Source organism: Talpa occidentalis, unplaced genomic scaffold (genome assembly GCF_014898055.3).
Source record: "Talpa occidentalis isolate TD23 unplaced genomic scaffold, MPIMG_talOcc4v2.1 talOcc4.16, whole genome shotgun sequence".
In the NCBI taxonomy this organism is placed as follows: Eukaryota; Metazoa; Chordata; class Mammalia; order Eulipotyphla; family Talpidae; genus Talpa; species Talpa occidentalis.
The window spans coordinates 2,097,686-2,115,396 of NW_023601653.1; the positions used below are offsets into that span (position 1 = coordinate 2,097,686).

Below are 17,711 nucleotides of genomic sequence, written 5' to 3' on the forward strand. Positions count from 1 at the left end.
TTGTCAAAAATTAGGATGTGCGTGCATCCATCTGGGAGCTCTATTCTGCGCTGTTGATCCTCGGCCACCGTATGTCAAACCCGCGCCACATACAGCTTCAAGGCATGTAGTTTAATAGTAAGTCATAAAATGTGATAGCATGAGCCTTCCAGCTTAGTTATTCTTTTTTTTTTTAAAGATTTATTTATTTATTTATACAAGCACTGGGTACAGTCAGAAGCGCGGGAGGGTGAGAGAATTCACCAGAGCCAGAGCGGGGAGCAGAGCAGGCAGAAGGACCGAAGGACACTGCTGAGGGGAGCAGCGGGCGGCAGGAGAGGTCTGCGCGCCATGGGGGACCCTCCTCTGGTGGCCGGGGAGCAGCCGGGGATCGAACCGGCGCCGCAGAGGCTGCGGGCAGCTTCGCAACCCAGCACTCAACCGCTGCGCCACCGGGGAGGCCCCAGCTTAGCTATTCTTACTCAAAATTGTTTTGACTGTTCTAGGTTCTCTGCTTTTCCACGTAGAATTTAGAACCAGCTTCTTAATTTCTACAAAAGTGCATGCTGGGCTTTTGCTTGGGATTGTATAGTAAAGACTATTGGTGAATTTGAAAAGAATGAGCATCTCTACAATGTTGACTTTTCCAGTCCACAACGTGGGTATCTTTCTGTCTCAAGTTTTAAAGATTTTTATTTCATTTCTCACATCGGTGTTTTGTAGCTTGTCACACATCTTTTTAAAAGATTTATTCTTAAACATTTAATTTTTTGATGCAAATAGTAATTTAAATGTTCAGTTTTCAATGACCGGTTGCTAGTATGTAGAGCTAGAACTGCCTTCTGGTTTTGGCCTTGCTAAACCGATTTATTAGTTCTAGTAGCTTTTTTGGTTTTGTAGATGCCTCAGGATTTCCTATAAAAAGTTTTTCTTTTCAGTTTTGTGCTGAAAAAGACTTAAGCCTATAGAAAAATTAGAAGAAGTGATACAACGGTGGTAAGCAGAATAGTACTCCCCACCCCTGTGTTATGTGACTATGTTGTGTGTCAAAAGGAATGGAGGTTGCAGATTAAATAAGATTAATCAGGGCCTCCCCGGTGGCGCAGCGGTTGAGTGCTGGGTTGCGAGGCTGCCCGCCGCCTCTGCAGCGCCGGTTCGATCCCCGGCTGCTCCCGGCCCCCGGAGGAGGGTCCCGCATGGCGCGCAGACCTCTCCTGCCGCCCGCTGCTCCCCTCAGCAGTGTCCTTCGGTCCTTCTGCCTGCTCTGCTCCCCGCTCTGGCTCTGGTGAATTCTCTCACACTCCTGCGCTTCTGACTGTACCCAGTGCATGTATAAACAAAACAAACAAACAAACAAACAAATAAATAAAACATGCCTCTATTAAAAAAAAACTAAAAAAAAATAAAATAAAATAAATAAGATTAATCAGCTGACCTTCAAATAGACTATACTGGATTACTGGGTGGGCTCAATGTAACAGGGATCCTTAAAAGTGGGAGAGAGAGGTGGGAGAAGAGTCAGAAGTGGACTAATGTGATGTGAGAAAGACCAGGCTGGCCAGTGCCGGCTCTGAGGTGGAAGAAGGAGCAGCAGTGAAGGAATGCGGGCATCTCAAGAGGACTGCAACCTGCACACCAGAGAAACGGCTACCTGGGTTGGTGATGAGGGAGAAGCTCACGTTCGCTGATGTACCCACTAGATGTGCTGGGTGCTGCCAGTCTAGGACACAGATGGAGGGGGTGAGGTGCAGAGGGTGTGTTAGAGCTGACCCACTTTGTACCTGTGCCCACACCCCTTAGCCACTGGAGCGGGGCGAGGAGAGCAGCTGGGCAAGGCAGGACCATGAGAGGATGGGGGAGTGGCCAGTCCAGAACTTGTCCTGGGAAGGTGGAAGCAGGGGGACACCGTTGAGCACAGGAGCCAGCGCCTCCAACACCCTGGAGGCGGCCGACCCTCCACCCACCGGCCCCACATGAAGCACTGTCCTGACCTTGCAGCTTTGCTTGTCCTTGAACCCTGAACCTTGTCCTTGCATGTAATGGCACAACACAGGCCCTTTGTATTCGGCTTCTGTGCTTCATTGTTTTGACTGTGACATTTACCTGAGGCGACGCACACACCGGTCATTCTTTTTATCTCTGTGTAGTAAGGACCCATTGTCTGACTGTATCACAATCTATCCAGGCTGGTGCTGATGGACAGTCGGTTGTTTGCAGATTTTACCAATTATGCACAAATTGTTCCTGCCTTGCCTCGGGAGCTGACGCCTGTGTCCTTTCCACCCAACCCCGTACTTCTGAAAATTACTTTTTGGCCCAATAACATGTTTCAGGTTCATTTGGTACTGGCTGTGCTCTGGAATTACCCTTTTCTCTGAGAAATCCTGGGTACTTTTGCTGGAAGTACTTAGGGACCAAGATCTGGGCACACACCTAGCATTCCTGGATCCCTGTGTCTAAGGACCTTTCCAGCAAAGACAAATACACATTTTTCTCCAAATAGTCAGCCCATGGCAAAGCCGCAGGTGCCTGTCCACACCCGCGCTCCCCCACGGAGACGCCTACCCGGCGCAGCAGCGCGTTTCCTCTTTCTCCCGAGGCCACAGTTCGTGACGAGCTGCCCCTGCGCCTTCACCTAAATGATCTCGGCAGCGTCCGGCCCGGGAAGGGCCTCCGTGTCTGCGAAGACGCGGGAAGGAGTCTCTGTCTTCTCCTCCCGGCCTCGCCGCGTCTGTCCTTGGCGGGGCTGCACGAGTCTCAGCCTGGAGCCGGCGGAGGGGCCCGGGGTCCTGCGCCCCGCAGGGCGGCGGCGGGGCTGGAGGTCACCATGCCCGGCTCAGCGCGGGACAGGGGCGCTGCGAGAATTCCAGGGGGGCTTTGCCTTTTGTTTTAACCGTCCCAGGCAGGGAGCGCCGCTGCTTGCAGCTTGTGGAGGGAATGTCGGGGTGAAGGTTCCCTAAAACCTCTTTAGAATTTGGCTTCCCAGGCCGTGGCGCGCTCGGGCGCACCCGGCACGCGCAGCTGCCCGAGTCCAGGCCGGCGGGGGGCGGGGGGGGGGGGGGGGCGCCCTGGAGTCCAGCCCCCGGCCCGGCTCGCCGAGGGCTGGGGAGGGCCCGGGGGACCCCCAAAGGCGCCGGGTCCCCCGCGCCCCCGCGAGCCGGGCGCGCGCCGGGGCGCCCCGGGGCGTGTCCCCGCGTCCGCGAGCGCGAGCGCCGGCCCGGTGGGGGTGGGGGGGCGGGGCCGCGGGTCCCCGCCGCGGGGGTCCGGGGCCGGCGGGCGGGGCCATGACGTCATGGCGGGAGCGGGCCGCGCCGGCGCGGGGCGGGGCGGCGCCGTGACGTCACGCCTGCGGAGGGGCGCGCGGGCGCGCGGGCGGGGGCGCGGGCGGGCGGGCGCGGCGGCCGGAGCGGCGGCATGGCGGAGAGCGAGGCCGAGACCCCCGGCACGCCGGGCGAGTTCGAGAGCAAGTACTTCGAGTTCCACGGCGTGCGGCTGCCGCCCTTCTGCCGCGGGAAGATGGAGGAGATCGCCAACTTCCCCGCGCGGCCCAGCGACGTGTGGATCGTCACCTACCCCAAGTCGGGTGAGCGCGCCGCCCCGCCCGCCCGCGCCCCCTCGCCCCGAGGCGCCCCCCGTGCGCCCCCCGTGCGCCCTCGCGCGCCCCCCCGCGCGCCCCCCGTGCACCCCCCGTGCGCCCTCCCCGCGCCCGCCCGCCGCCCCGCGCGCCCCCCGCGCGCCCCCCCGAGCGCCTCCCCCCCGTGCGCCCCCCCGCGCGCCCCCGAGCGCGCACCCCCGCGCGCACCCCCGAGCGCCTCCCTCCCGTGCGCCCCCTCGCGCGCCGCCGGGGTGGGGTGGGGTGGGGGCGGGTACCCCGGCCGGAGACCCTCGCCGCTGACCCCGGGAGCGGCGCGCTGGACAGCGCCCCGGGGAGAGGGGGCCGGTGGGGCCCCTCCCGCGCCCCGCACGCGGTGTGACCTTGGCGGCCGCTTAACCTCTCTGTGCTGGACCCGGCGCAGCTGGCGCGGGGGCGCCCCTCACGCGCGGGGCGGGGCCTGGGGGGGAGCAGGGCCGCGGGGCTGAGCCTGCCTCTCCGTCTGCGTGGGCGCGGGTGGGGGATGGAGCCGCCCTGCCCGAGGGCGAGCCGGGGAGGGGCCCGCGCGGGGAGGGGCCCGCGCCTCAGGCCGCCGCCGCAGCCCTGCACCCTGGCGTCGGGCAGGCCCCTGGCAGCAACCTTTTGCAGAGCAGCTGACGTCATACTTGCCGGCACCCCGGGAGATGTAGATGGTCATCCCCACTTCGCAGTCTAGACTCTGGGGTGCAGAGGGGCAAGTGGCCAGGCCAAGGTCGCAGGGCAGATGAGCCGCAGAGCTGAGATTCTAGGCAGGACCTGCTGTGCCTCTGGGAAGGTTTGTGGGCGAAGGAGGCGCCCCCCTGTCCTTTGACACGCCTGGGGGCCCCCTTGGTGGAGAGTCAGGCTGTGCAGTGTGCCGGGGCTGCGGGCCCTGAGGCCGTGCTGGGCCAGCCGGCAGGTGCTGGAAACTGGACCTTGCCTGTGGGGCTATGTGGGGGCCCCAGATCTCCCCAGGCTGAGCCTCTGAGGAAGTTGGGGAAGGGGTGCTGGGGAGAGGTGGGACACCGTGGTGGGGGAGCTTGGAGAAGTTTGTGGTACTGTAGGGGTGTCCTTGGGGAGATAGCGAGGAAGGAGAAGCCACTGTGACCAGGGACTTCCTCCCGCCGCTGCCCCAGCGCCTGCCCCTGCCCAGCCCCCCCCACCAGCCCCACGGGCCCAGCGGTTAGGTTGCCAGCCTTGCTCAGGCGTGCTGCCAGACCCCAGCTGGGTGTGGGGCGGCACCGGGGGCCCCCCGGAAAATTAAAGTTTGCCTCTTTCAGGTTTAGGGAGGTTGTGGAATTTGTGAGCTAGTTGGGGAGCTGCTCTTCGGGGTTCAGGATCACAGAGGAGGTGTGCTTCGGCGCTAGCACCTCCGTTTGCGGCCCAGAGACAGAGGCTGAGAAGTTGAGTAGCTGGAAGGGACAGGATGGCCCAACCCGGGGTGCACTCAGAAAGCTGTGTACCTGGGGCTGGTGGGGTGCTTCAGAGGGTCCCTGCATGGGGGGCCTCGCGGGGCTCCACCCTGGACTTCCTGAGCACCTTGATGGGGAAGGGGGTATTTGAGGAAGTTTCTAGCCAAAACTCAAATCTCGTTTGTAAGGCCTGGGTTGTTAGCCCTGAGAGGAAACAGGTGGCTCTTTCCCTTGGTGACAGAGACCCAGTGACGGCCTCCCGGCCCCTGTGAAGTCCCCAGGATACCCTCGGGGGCTGTTTGCTACAACAGACAGTCCCCCAGCCTCCTGGTCTTTGCTGTTTGTTGGTAACATCCCACCCCCTCTCTGCTTCTTGGGCACCACCATCTCCCCTGAGGCCCTGCTGCCAGCCAGGGCCAGTTGGACGTGTGTGTCAGCCAGGAGCAGGTGGCATCACTCACCAGACAGGGACTGCCCCCACCCAGCCTGTCAGCTCCCCGCCCTGCGCCTCCATGTCACAGGCCCTGGTCCCCAGGGCTCTGGGAGGCAGATGGGAGCTGGGCTCCGCCTGTGGCGGTGAAGCAGAGGCTGCAGGCGGCCAGTGTCTTGCCTGAGCTCGTGGGTGTTGCGTCGACCCGCATGCTCGGTCCCGCTGGGCCTCCTTTCCGGCCTCAGCCTGGCTCAGGGCTTCTCCTGAGTGGGCAGGACGGACAGATGCCTGTGCCACGTGCCAGCCGTGCTCCCCAAGCCTGTCGCTCTCATGTCACCTTGACGTTCCTTGTGTGGAACGATGGAAGGACCCAGAACTGGCCCCAGGTCTGCCCTAGCCGTCTCCATGGGCTGCGGGGCAGCCGGACGAGCAAGGCAGGGCTGCTGTGGGTGTTGGGGTCCACGCTGAGTGCATCCTCCAGGGCTCCTGTGCAAAGACGCTCAGAGGCTCAGAGAAGGCAGGGAGTGGGGGAGCGGGGGGCGCGTGGAAACTGTCACGTGAGAGGGAAGCCCCAGCTCTGCCCCTGGCTGGTCCTGGTGCCAGGGCTCCCCAGGGGAGCGGAGGCGTCTCTCGACGGTGGGGGTGGTCAGGGAAAGCCAGCCTCTTAGAGGAGAGGAACAGATCTGCCTGGGCACAGGCTGTGGGGGGGGGGGGGGAGCTGCTGAGCACAGGGAAGATCTCCAGTGACACCTCCAAGGAAGCGGGGGCCGTACCTTAGGGGCCTGTGCAGAGAACTTGGGGGCCTTCCTGGGTAGCGAGGTGCTAGGCCCCTCATATCTACAGGGAGAACCTGCAGAGAGGTCTCAGCAGGGCTCACCCCACTTGCAGCTGAAACATGCTCTTCTGGAGTCCCAAATCCAGGCGGGGGGCCTGTCCAGGCCAGGGTGCTGGGACAGCCCATGGGGTGGCTGCCTGGCGGGGCGTTGGTTAGCACGCCTGTGGGCCTGTGGGGGCTGGGCCCGCCAGCCCGTGGGGGGCAAGCATGCTGGACCCCATGCTCCCCCCCCCAGTGGCCTGTGTCCACAGCCGGGCCGTGGGGCTGGGCTTTGCCGCCCGTTGTGCCGGATGCCAAGCTGATGCCGTCTGGCTAAGGCACGTGGGGGTTTGCTGCCTGCCCGCACTTGCACATGACCACCTGACCAGTGAAGAGCGGTGCTAGCTCCCCACTTGTCCCAGTGTCCCCCCCGAGGCCGTGACCAGACAGCACAACTCTCCCCGTCACTGGCGCTCATGCACACGGACGTCACCCAGTGGCCACCGTGGCCCCACTGCTGCGCTCCCGCGGCGCTGGCCCCGGGTTTCCGTGGCCGGATCCAGGCCGGTGCCCCCTGGCCTGAGTGTCACTGTTAATTCGCGCACCCTGCTTTGACGGACGTCGCTGTTGTGACTAGTGCGGCTGGTTTGTTCTAGAACGTGCCGCTGTTATCCTGGGGGTGCCCGGGAGGCGTCCGGGGATTGCAGGAGGCTTGCAGGCCGCGGTGTGTGCCGCAGGAGTGGTGCGGGGTCGACGCTCAGGGCCCCGTGGTGGTCCTTGTAAATGATGACTTGGCAGGTGCGTCTCCCGGGACCCTCAGGGCTCCCCGGGAGACCAAAAGCCCCGCTTGGGAAGCCCCAGGACAGCACAGCGCTGTGACCCCGTGACCCCGGGCGGCCGTGTGACGTCTTGTGAGCGTCTCCTGAGCTGGGGCTGGCTCGCCGCCGGGTCCCCCATTCCATGGACTCGCGGTGCCCTGGTTCCCCGGCCCTCGGCCATGGCGGCCCTTCCGCGCGCTCACCCCCCGCCCCCGCAGGCACGAGCTTGCTGCAGGAGGTGGTCTACCTGGTGAGCCAGGGCGCCGACCCCGACGAGATCGGCCTGATGAACATCGACGAGCAGCTGCCGGTCTTGGAGTACCCTCAGCCCGGCCTGGACATCATCAAGGTGCCCGCGCCCCCAGTGACCGTTCCTCGGGGGCTCAGGGCCCTGATGGGTGGGGGGAGAGCACAGAGCTCCGCTCCCCCCGGGCTGTCAGGCCCGAGCGGGACAGTGGCCCCGGGATGGATGACCGGTGAGCCCGGCCGGTGCGCGACCCGGCCCCTGCCTCGCCCGCCCTCTCCCGTCCCGGCCGTGGCTCACCCCTGCCAGGGGAACCGGGCCGGTGCTTTGGCATCGGATATTTGCTATCGGTGAGAGCAGCCTTCTCCCGGAGCCCCGGACGAGCACTGGAGAGGCCGCTGGGAGCACCCCTCCCCGCTCAGTCTCGCCCACGCCCCTCGCTGGCCTCACCGACCCGCCTGTGGGAATCGCCAGCCGCCTCCTGCAGCCTCCCTGGGCCATGGCTGGGAGAGTGGCAGCGGGGTGCCATGGCCCCCACAGGACCCACCCAGAGGGGCAGGAGTGACTGGTGGTTAAACGTGTTCGGCACTGGCCGGGGAAGGAAGCGCCAGGCCAGGCCTCGTGGGGTGTCTGAGAGATGCCCCAAAGAGCAGGGGAGAGGGCGGGCGGAGGCGGGGCCCTGTGCCTTCTGCCCTCGGGGCCCGCGGGGCTGTTCTGGCCACTCCAGACCCCAGGCCACGCCGTGGTTTCCTGGGGCCTGGTGGCATCTCCAGTGAGGGGCCGTGGAGTGGCCGTCCTGGCTCTGGCCAAGCCCCCCGCGCGCTGGGCCCGAGAAGGCCCGGGCTGCCCCTCTGACAGCCTTTCCCGTGACCCCACAGGAGCTGACGTCACCCCGTCTCATCAAGAGCCACCTCCCCTACCGCTTCCTGCCGTCCGACCTCCACAACGGTGATTCCAAGGTAGCTTCTCCCGCCCCAGCCGTCCCTGCACGGCCTGCTGCCCAGAGAGCCCGGGAGGCCTGGGGGCGCCGAGGCCCCCCATCGCCTGCATCTCACCCGTGTTCTCTAGGTTTTCCCTCCCACTTGAACATGGACTTGATCACCCCCCACCCAGCCTCTGCCCGTGGCAGGCCGAGGACTCGCGGCCGCGCGCTCTGTCCCCAGTTGTCCCCGTCTCCTCAGCCGCGTTAGGCTGGTGAGGCCCGTGGACGCATCCGCAGGCTCAGGGCCGCCCCGTCTCTCTCTGCCGACGGCAAAGCTGCGCCCGAGGCAGAGCAGAGCGATGTGCTTGCGCGGTGCCCCGCAGGCCTTGGCGGGCCAGAGGTCTCTGCTGCAGCGGGGACAGGCAGTGGCATCTGGGCAGGCGCGTGGGCCGGCGGGCGGGCGGGGGCGCCCCCTACCTGTTCCCGTGCCCCTCAGGTCATCTACATGGCCCGAAACCCCAAGGACCTGGTGGTGGCCTATTACCAGTTCCACCGCTCCCTGCGGACCATGAGCTACCGGGGCACCTTCCAGGAGTTCTGCCGGAGGTTCATGAATGACAAACGTGAGTGCGCGGCCTGCCGCCCGTCCTCGTGCCTGCCTCCCTCCCTCCCTCCCCACCTCCGCTCTCGCAGTGACCGCCCCACCAGGCGGGCCTGCTCCTGGGGTCCTGGAAGCTCCTCCTGTCGGCGGGTTCCGCTCCAGCCCTTCCCTTGCCACGTCCGTGGCTCGGGACAGAGGGGCTTCAGCTGCTGCGGGGCCTTAGGACTCGGGCGCTGTGGTGGTCCTGGCCCCTCCTGCCGGCTCCGCACAGAACCAGCAGGGAGGCGGGGAGAAGAGGCCCAGGTGTCTGTCCTTGGTGCTGGAGGGAGAGGCGGCTGGGGCTCCGTCTGAAGCCCTGTGGCCTTCAGCTGATCTCGAGCCTCAGGCCAGTGTGATGAGGTGGGGCCGACTTGTGGCGGAGGCAGAAGCAGTGTCTGTGCGGGAAGCTGTTCCCCGAGGGGAGGCTGTCGGGGGCTCTGCTGTACCCTGGGGTGGGGGGAGTCTTGGCTGCCGCAGGCCCAGGGCGGGAGCCGCCCCTCCCTCTGCTCGCTCCTCCCTGGCCTGGCTGTCCCTCAGCAAGCAGTCAGCAGCGCCTCAGAGTTTCCGGGCTCCTTGTGGCTTCCCTGGTCTGCCAGAGGGCAGTTTAGTTGGGGTTTGCACCCCAAGAATCTTTTAAGTGAGTCCTGTCTGGACTTTAACAAAGCCAGCAGTGGACGCCTCTGTGCCCAAGTCGGAAAAGATGCCTTTGTGGTTAATTTCCCATCTCGATGCTCAGCCTCGTTGTCCGCTCGCGCAGCCGGCCCAGGGGCTGGCATGGGATTAGGAGAAAGTGCACAGCCACAGAAATGCAGGATTGGTGCCCCCAGCTTAAATGGGGCTCAGGGTGGCCTAACTGGAGCTGCCCCCAAGGCCTGGCCACTGGAGGCCTAGGGCCACCCTGCTCCCTGCCTTCCTGGGAAGGAGGGGTACAGAGAGGCGAGGCCCCAGGTAGAAGGGGTCCTGGGACAAGGGTCATGGAAGGAGGCCACATTATCTGTGCCCTAAGGCCCCTGGAACAGCTGGGGACCCTCTGTCCAGCCTGCCCGCAGCCTGCCCACCCTTAGGCCCCTCGTGGCTTGGGGGACATTTGCAGCACCACTCACGGGGCTCCCAAAGCCTGGTTCTTGGATCCCCGCGTCTGCAGCACGGGAGCAGCACCTGCAGGGGTGACGGCCCCAGGACCTGATGTGTCCTGCCGCCTGGTGCGGGCTTCAGCGCTCTGCGGGGCCAGAGCAGCGGCAGGTGGCCCCGGTGCGGCCCGATGCTGAGGGAGGCCGGCACCTGCCACGGCCCCGCCCGACCCGCTGGTCCCTCCCTGGGCCCTGAGGCTCTCTGTTGTCACTGTCCAGGCCAGGGCCAGCCCGACCTGGCTGCTGAGGCGCAGGGGTGTCCTCTGTCCGAGGTGCTGAGGAGCTGGAGCCAGGGTGGCAGCTGGAGCGGTGAAAGGACCCTGAATTTGGGTGTGCTGACTCGCGTGCTCAGCCGGGGCGCTGTGTGCCCAGGTGACAGGAGCAGTGTCTCAGGGACGTGCTCTGTAGGCAGGATGGCCCGAGAGGGCAGAGGGAGCTGCTGCATCCCCACCGTCCGCCTGGACACCCAGGAGCAGCGGGGTCAAGGCTGAAGAGTAGGGAGGGGCCTGGTGAACCCCCTCCAGGACAGCACGTTCCCTGAGGAAAACAGGTCTCCTCCCGCACGGTCCACTCCCCAGCCCCACCTGCCTCCGGGAGACCCGGACACTCTGTCCCTGTGAGCAGCGGCCCCCGGCGGGGGGGGGGGGTGCCATCCTCATCTGCCCCCGTGTCGCCTGCATGTCCAGCCTCCAGCCCAAGGCAGTTTCTGTTCCTGTGCCGGCCCTCGGTGCGGGTGGGGTTTCTCAGCCTTTGGACCCCGGCTCTGCCCTGGGCCCAGGACTCCGGGCTGTGTGTCCCCGTGCACCCTGACCCGGGCGTGGGCGCTCCTCCAGACCCCTGAGCCCGAGGGCCGCTTCCCGCGCAGGCGCTCCCTCTTCTGTCCCGGTGGCCCGAGCGCTGACTCTGCCCGCGCAGGCAGGAGGGGGATCTGCCACATCCCTGCCCTGCCCTCTGCCCACCCCGCAGCCAGAGCCACTGCCCGGGATACAGAGATGCTCCTGGGTGCTGCAGAGGTCCCCCCGCCAGGTGCCAGCTATACCCCACCCAGCAGGGGTCATCACCCCAAAGTCAGGTCTTCAGCGTGCCCAGGAGTGGGGTTGGGGGGCTGAGGACTGTCGCTGCGAGAGACTTGTACAGAGAATGAGATCACGTGGGGCTTTGGGAGGGGCTCGTCCTGCCCTTGGGGCTGCCAGCTTTGCCCCCGGCAGGAAGGGTACTCTGCACAGGCGCCCCCCTCCCTGGCTGTGACCCCGGCCCCGGCCCTGTCTCCGCAGTGGGCTACGGCTCCTGGTTCGAGCACGTGCAGGAGTTCTGGGAGCACCGGATGGACTCGAACGTGCTTTTCCTCAAGTACGAAGACATGCACCGGGTGAGCGTGCGTGCGGCTCGCTGGGCTCGGCGTCTGCACGGCCGCTGCTGACCATCTGGAGAGGGAGCTGGGGGGGGCACGGGGTCTGCTCACCCAGACCTTCCAGGCTCCCAGGCTTTCGGGGAGAAAGCAGAACTCGGGGGAGCTCTGGGTCACCTGGCCCACCGGTGCTGGGTCCTGCGGGCTCTGCCGGCTGCCCACCCTCGGCCCCGCCTTAGAGGTGCCCTCAGGCCTGTCTCCTGCCTCCAGCAGCCGCACTCACCACCTGCTGCCCCCGGTTGGGCACAGGCTGCTCCTCCCTCAGCTGCTGCCTGGCAGGGGCGGCTGTCCAGCTGCTGCCGGCCGCTGGCTCACCTGTGCGTCCGTTCAGGTGACGAGTGTCTCAGAGTGGGGAGCACGCGGCTGGCACAGTTGCCCGCCATGGCCCTGCCTGGGGGACGGGCCAGCGCCAAGGCAGAGATGCCGGTTGCCTGTCCTGCCAGGGGAGTCCAGCTAGTCTGTGGGGGCATTGGGAGTGGGGGTGGGGGGCGGGGCTTGGGACCCTGTGGGTAGGCAGGGCTGGTGTGGCATTGGACTTGATCCTGCAGATCTGCTGGGCCAGCGAGAGGGGGTGCAGGCTCGGGCACTGTTGGAGTTGCTTGGCCGGACTGTTTGAGGGGACTGTGGGCAGCCCATTGGGGTGCTGTGGGCAGGTGGCTGAGGGCCTCCAGCGCTCAGGGGAGAGGCCTGGTAGCGATTCAGAGGCTCAGGCTGTGGGCAGGAATGGTTTGGGGCTTCCAGCGGTCCCCCTCCTGGGGTCTGTGCCCCTCTTACCCCCACGCTGACGCAGGATGGGGGCTTGTGAATCTGGGGGCCTGGGTTTCCTTGCTGCAGGGGAGTGGGTGGGGTGCTCCATGCCAGGCCCACCTTCCTTGTGGGCTGGAGACGGTTCAGGTGACGAGTGTCTCAGAATGGGGGTGGGGGCGGGTGGCCCGCCTCAGCTGCACGGGGCGGTGGGCCTTCTGGGCCAGGGCGTCGGCCGATGGCCCCACCCCTCGAGGGCCTCTTGTGACAGCAGCCGAAGGGCCCGAGCTAAGCCCGCCCCGCACTGTGAGCCCAGGGTGCTGATCCCTGGATGCTGGCTCCCAGGGAGGCTGGCAGGTACAGAGGGCGTGCGGTGGACCCCAAGGGGACTCAGAGGGCAGCGTGGCAGAGCCAAGGGCGGTGGCGCGAGGAGGGCCAGTGTCTTTCCCATCTTTTGCCCTTTAAATACAGGCCCCTGGAGGCAGGGCTCCTCCTGTTCCTCTGGTCACATGCTACCCCCCGCTGCAGGCACTGAGCTGCCCTGTGTCGGGGGGGGGCACCCTGTTGGCACCTCTAATGGGAGTCAGGGCTGGAGTGGAGCCCCGAGTGCCCACCGAGGCGTCAGGGAGGAGCCCCTCCACCCGCCTGCCCCGAGCCTTTGTAGGTTTGGGGTGTTGCATCAAAGCTGTGCAGGGAAAGACGGAGGCAGCAGGAGGGTTGTGTGGGAGCAGGTGTGCGACCCCTGGCCCCCGCACTCACCCTCAGGCTGGGCCAGTGATGCTCCTGCGGTGGGTGAGGCGGGCGGCCTTGGGGCCTCCTGGGTCCCCAGGGCCATCCAGGGACCAGCGGCCCAGAAGGGCGATCGGCAGGGCTGGCGTGCTCCGGGCCCTCAGCTGTATCACACCCGGTGGCCGCTTCTGAGCCCCGGGGGCCCGGGTGTGAGTTCCAGATCTGAGCCTTGACAGCGGCTGCGGAGCTTCTGGGTTTTCCTTCCCGCCCAGGCTCCCCTGCTCCGGTGCAGCCCTGGCCGCGGCGGGCGAAGGACGCTCCCGTGGCAGCTGCGCTCTCCCTCTTGTCTTCCAGGACCTGGTGGCGATGGTGGAGCAGCTGGCCAGGTTCCTGGGGGTGTCCTGTGACAAGGCGCAGCTGGAGTCCCTGAGCGAGCACTGCCACCAGCTGGTGGACCAGTGCTGCAACGCCGAGGCCCTGCCCGTGGGCCGGGGTACGCGCCCGCCCGCCCTCCCGGCCCCTTGCCTCCCTGCCCCGGCCTCCTTCCCCCGGAGCCGCTGCCCCGCCGGTCAGAGGGCCCTGAGGCCCACTGGGGCCGGTGGCCGGGCTGTCTCCGACTTCCTGGGCAAGAGGTTCTCGGGGCCGGGCAGGGAAGAGGGAGGGGCGCGGGCTCTTTCGCTTCCCGCCGCTGGCCTCCCCGGCAACCAGCTGCGGCTGCCCTTCCTCCCGCTGCAGCCTGGGCGGAGAGCCGGCCCGCAGGAGCCGGCCGTCGAGGCCAGCGGCGGGAGGGCAGGAAAGGCCTGAGCCCCTCCGTTTTCCCTGCACGATGCCTTCCCGGACCCACAGCTGGCCCCGGGCAGCTGCGGTTTGGGGCCGAGATTTGGAGGCACAGCATGTTGGGGTGGAGTCCTCAGCCTCCCCCTGGCCTGTGGGAGAGTCCCCAGAGGTGCTGGCGGCCCAGATACGGAGCAGCCCGGCTGGGGCAGGCGTGAGCCCGAGGCGGCTCCCCCCGGGCGGCCCTCTAGCCTGGCAGCCGAGGGGCTTCTGGGTGGGAGCCCTTGGGGGTGGGGCAGACCCACCTGGGTTGTCCCCCGCCCCGTCTCGTGGTGTCGGAGAGCCTGGCCCTGGAATTCCCTGAGCAGCAGGCCCTGGGCCTCTCGGGTGAGGCGCGCCTGACCCCGGCTGCGGAGACCATGCCGGCCCCAGCTGTGAGCTTGGAGCTTCCGCAGGTGATGAGTGTTGGGGAGACAGGAAGGCTGAGGCCTGGCAGCTCGGTGCAGGGAGACTTCGAGGTGCCCGAAGGGCGGCTCCACCCCAGCCCTCTGCCCTCCGGGGCGGCAGCCCCCCAGCCGGGCCTGAGCCTCCCTCACCCTCCCTCTGGTGGGGGGCTTCCGCCGCCGGTACCTCGCTGGGCAGGGCCTCCCTGCCAGCAGCGCCAGCCTCTCCCCTGAGGAGACCCGAGCCCCGTCCCTCGTGCCTGATTTCCTGCTGCATCTTCACAAATATTTATCATTTGACATTTATTTGCTCTTTTTTAGTTTTACTTTTGCCGTTTTGTTGTCCTTGGCTGTGACCTCCAAACGACCCCTTTTGGTTCATTTGTATGGCACAGGAGCGTGAGGACCTGCCGCTGCCCGCGCCCCGCTGTCCGCTTCGCCATTGTCGACCTTGGTTTGGCTTCATTTCAGTTCTTTGGTTTTATTTCCGCTCAGCGCATCTCTCTGCTCCTCAGGCCCTGGCCTGGAGGCAGGGCCGCTTAGCCCCCCGCCCCCCAGCACACACCTCCCGCCCCGAGTCAGACCTCAGCTGGGGGGGGAGGTCCCGCCTGCGGCCTCAGCTGAGCGCAGTAATCGTGGGCAAGCTGCCGGCGGTGCGGCGGGTCCAGAAGCTTCCAGTGTGGGCCCTCGGGTGTCAGAGGTCGTAAGACCAGGTTTCCTTATCTTTTTCCTCAGCACCGACATAGATTTCTCATCACCGAGTAGAAAGGCCCAGCGTGTGGGGGGTCTCCCCGCAGGGGTCAGTGCCCCTGGGCCGCCGGGGGCTGCTGTGGTGGGGCTGGTGGGCTCTGCTCTCAGAGCTGCTGGCTGGAAAGACTCTGAGGGGCCTCCGAGGTGGCGCCTTCACAGCTGAGGGGCCGCAGTAACGCCCGGCGAGGCCGGAGGCAGGGGTCAGAGTCCAGCCTCCCCACAGCCCCGGGGTCACTGTCGCTCTTTGGCCAGACCCACGGAAGGCCTCGAGGTTCACAAGGAGAGTGGCGCTCCGCTGCGGGGGCCCCGGGAGCTGCGTCCCTGCTTCCTTTCAGCCTCATCATGAAGGAGCCGGCCATGATCCCGCAGGCTCCGCCGGCCCCTCTGCCTCTGCCCTGAGGGCCGCCTTGCCCCTGAGCCCCCGACAGGCTCGAGACTGGCTCACACAGCCCTGCCTCGTTCCCTCCGTGTCCCCCCAAGGTGAGGGGCGGGCAGGCGCTGGACCTCTGTGCCCGCGGCCCTGTTGGCGGCATCCTGCTCTCCAGGAAACCCATTTCTGCCTTTTTGAATGGTTTTTTTTTCCCTTGCAAAATCTCCAGAAGCAAGCGCCGCCTTGGTGGAGCTGCTGAGCTGTGAGCGAGGAGTGGGGGCCCGGAGGCCCGGAGTCCAGCCTGTGGCTCAGCCCCAGACCTCCGTCCTCCGGGTGTGGGCCCCCCGTGGGGAGCCCTGGGCCGGCTCTGCAGCGCCCAGGGGTGCCGCCCTCCTGGGGCCTCGGCTCCCCGAGCGGGCAGAGAACACCCGGACGACTGGACCCGGGCAGGAGGGCCCCCTGGGGCCTAGTCCCGGGGCCTGCCCAGCCCCGCAGGCCAGCTCAGAGGGACCAGGAACAGGGCCCGAGGCCCCCTGTGGCCTGACGAATCCAGCGAATCCGCCTGTTTGTGTTGCAGGGAGAGTGGGGCTGTGGAAGGACATCTTCACCGTGTCCATGAACGAGAAGTTCGACCTGGTGTACAAGCAGAAGATGGGGAAGTGCGACCTGACCTTCGACTTCTACTTGTAGTGGCCGCCGCGCACCCTGCATGCTCACGCCCACACCGCTCGCCGCTGCAAGTCCCCCGCGCTCACTGTCACTTGCGGGCCCCGGGAGGGGGGCAGCCGAGGAAGAGGAGGGCCCCCGCCCGAGCGGCCCCGGCCCGCGGCTTTGCGCCTCCACGTGTCCGCTGGGAAGCATGAGGCGCCGTGGCGGCCTGTCCCGCGTCAGGTCTGCGCAGGCCCCGGGCCGCCTGCCTGTCCCAGCCCCACCGTATTTACTGTATTTTATAGAGCTTTTCACTGGAAACTCAATAAATGTCGGTCAACCCAACACGTTCATTTCCCGGGGCCGCAGGAGCGAGCCACGCCCGGGCGGCAGGCGGATCTCAGGGTGGACACTTGCTTTTTGTCGTTGGCTTCTGCAGGGCACAGGCCCTCGGCTCTCCCTGGGTTCTGGGACGAGGGGCGAAGGGTGAGTCGGGGTCCAGGGGGGATACCTGTTCACACGATGGAGCTCGGCTCTTTGTAACCTTCCTGAAATAAAGCAGAAGCTGTTTACCAGGGCGTTTCCAGAAAGGGTGTCCCTTCGCGAGAGACCTCCGCGGGTGGCCGTGACAGCTGGACACGGGGTATCGGGGTGGACACCCGCCCGCACGGCCAGCAGCGGAGCGGAGCATGGGGGGTCTGCCAGCTCCCGCGGCCCGTTCCTCTAGCGGAGGCTCACGGGCCACAGGGGCCCTGCGGGGGGTTTCTAAGCCCGGGGGTGGTGTTTGCTGTCCTCCGGGGCGCCCCCCTCGGATAGCCCCTGCCGTGAGCATGAGGCCCCTGGCATTCAGGCCCAGGCCTTGGCATGTCTGAGGGAGGAGAGGCATCCCCTTTACTGCTCCCCCCTGCACCCTCCCTCCTGCTTCATTTCCTGGCCCAGATTCTGCAGAAGGGGTGGGGCAGGCAGCAGTGGTGGCCCCCAGTCGTGTGCCTCCCAGAGGGATGGGTCGTCTGGGCCGCTCAGACGGCTGGGAAGTGCGGAGTGGGGGGTCTCTGGCCCCTGGGCCTGGGTTGTGCTTCATCTCTGGAGAGCTGCTGGATTGGGGGGCTGGCCTTGCCTGCGGGCGTGGCGCGTGTGAGGGAGGCTGCTTTGAGGGGTGCCTGTTCTGTCTTAGCTTGGGGGGGGGGTCTGCTCAGCATCACGCGGTGCCGGCAGTTGCTTTCATGTGTAATAAAGACGCATCCCAGGCTGTGTCCAGTGTGTGCAGAGGGCTGGGTCCCAGGTCTACACGTTTGTGGGCGGTGTAGACACCCTCCTGGCCCCCTGCAGGGGACTCACCCCCATGCAGACATCCCAAGGGCTGAGTTCCTCTCATTTCTTGTCCCCTTTGCTATGGTTTTGGGCCGAAATGGAAGAGCAAGGGAAGGGAGAGAAGCCCGGGGAGACTCGGTGCCCCCAGCACCCCGGTGTCTGCCTTCAGCCCCCTCTCCCCCACGTGGGTGCCTCGGTGAGGTGGGCTGACCTGGCCATTTGAACTCCAAGTCCAGCTTCCCATTTCCCGTGGAAGGAAGGTCCAGAAGGTGGTCTGGCCAGCACGACTGGGCCTCCTGGACAGTGTGGCAGCAGAACTACAGAAGGCACAGGGCTGGTTCCCTGTGGATGCCAGCAGATGGGCAAAGGAGAGGGCCGGAGCCCTCAGTGGCTTTTTCAGGCTTTTCATGGTCTTTCGACGCCACGGGTGGTGCGGCAGCCAGGCGCTGGGCAGGCGGGGGGCCCGGGGCCGGCAGGCCCCCCAGCCTGGTGCGTCTCGGCTCTCCGGCGTTCTCCCACGGGCCCTCCGCCGCAC

The 17,711-nt window shown here is 66.0% G+C and overlaps 1 protein-coding gene across 3 annotated transcripts; it reads left to right on the top strand.

Annotated features, from left to right (window-relative positions):
- Window positions 1-3,353: 3,353 nt before the first annotated feature.
- On the top strand, window positions 3,354-16,007 carry SULT4A1 (sulfotransferase family 4A member 1). Of its 3 annotated transcripts, XR_008552329.1 has the most exons (8): window positions 3,354-3,562; window positions 7,282-7,412; window positions 8,186-8,266; window positions 8,726-8,852; window positions 11,274-11,368; window positions 13,235-13,373; window positions 14,419-14,551; window positions 14,833-15,067. XR_008552329.1 is itself a non-coding variant. In XM_037515208.1 (7 exons), the coding sequence occupies exons 1-7, from the start codon at window positions 3,394-3,396 to the stop codon at window positions 15,905-15,907; spliced, it is 855 nt and encodes a 284-aa protein (XP_037371105.1). In that variant the 5' UTR covers window positions 3,354-3,393; the 3' UTR covers window positions 15,908-16,007. The 3 variants fall into 3 exon arrangements, 2 of the variants coding, with proteins under 2 accessions (XP_037371105.1, XP_054552773.1); XM_037515208.1 differs by lacking the exons at window positions 14,419-14,551; window positions 14,833-15,067 and adding an exon at window positions 15,795-16,007; XM_054696798.1 differs by having other exon boundaries at window positions 14,419-15,067.
- Window positions 16,008-17,711: the final 1,704 nt, after the last annotated feature.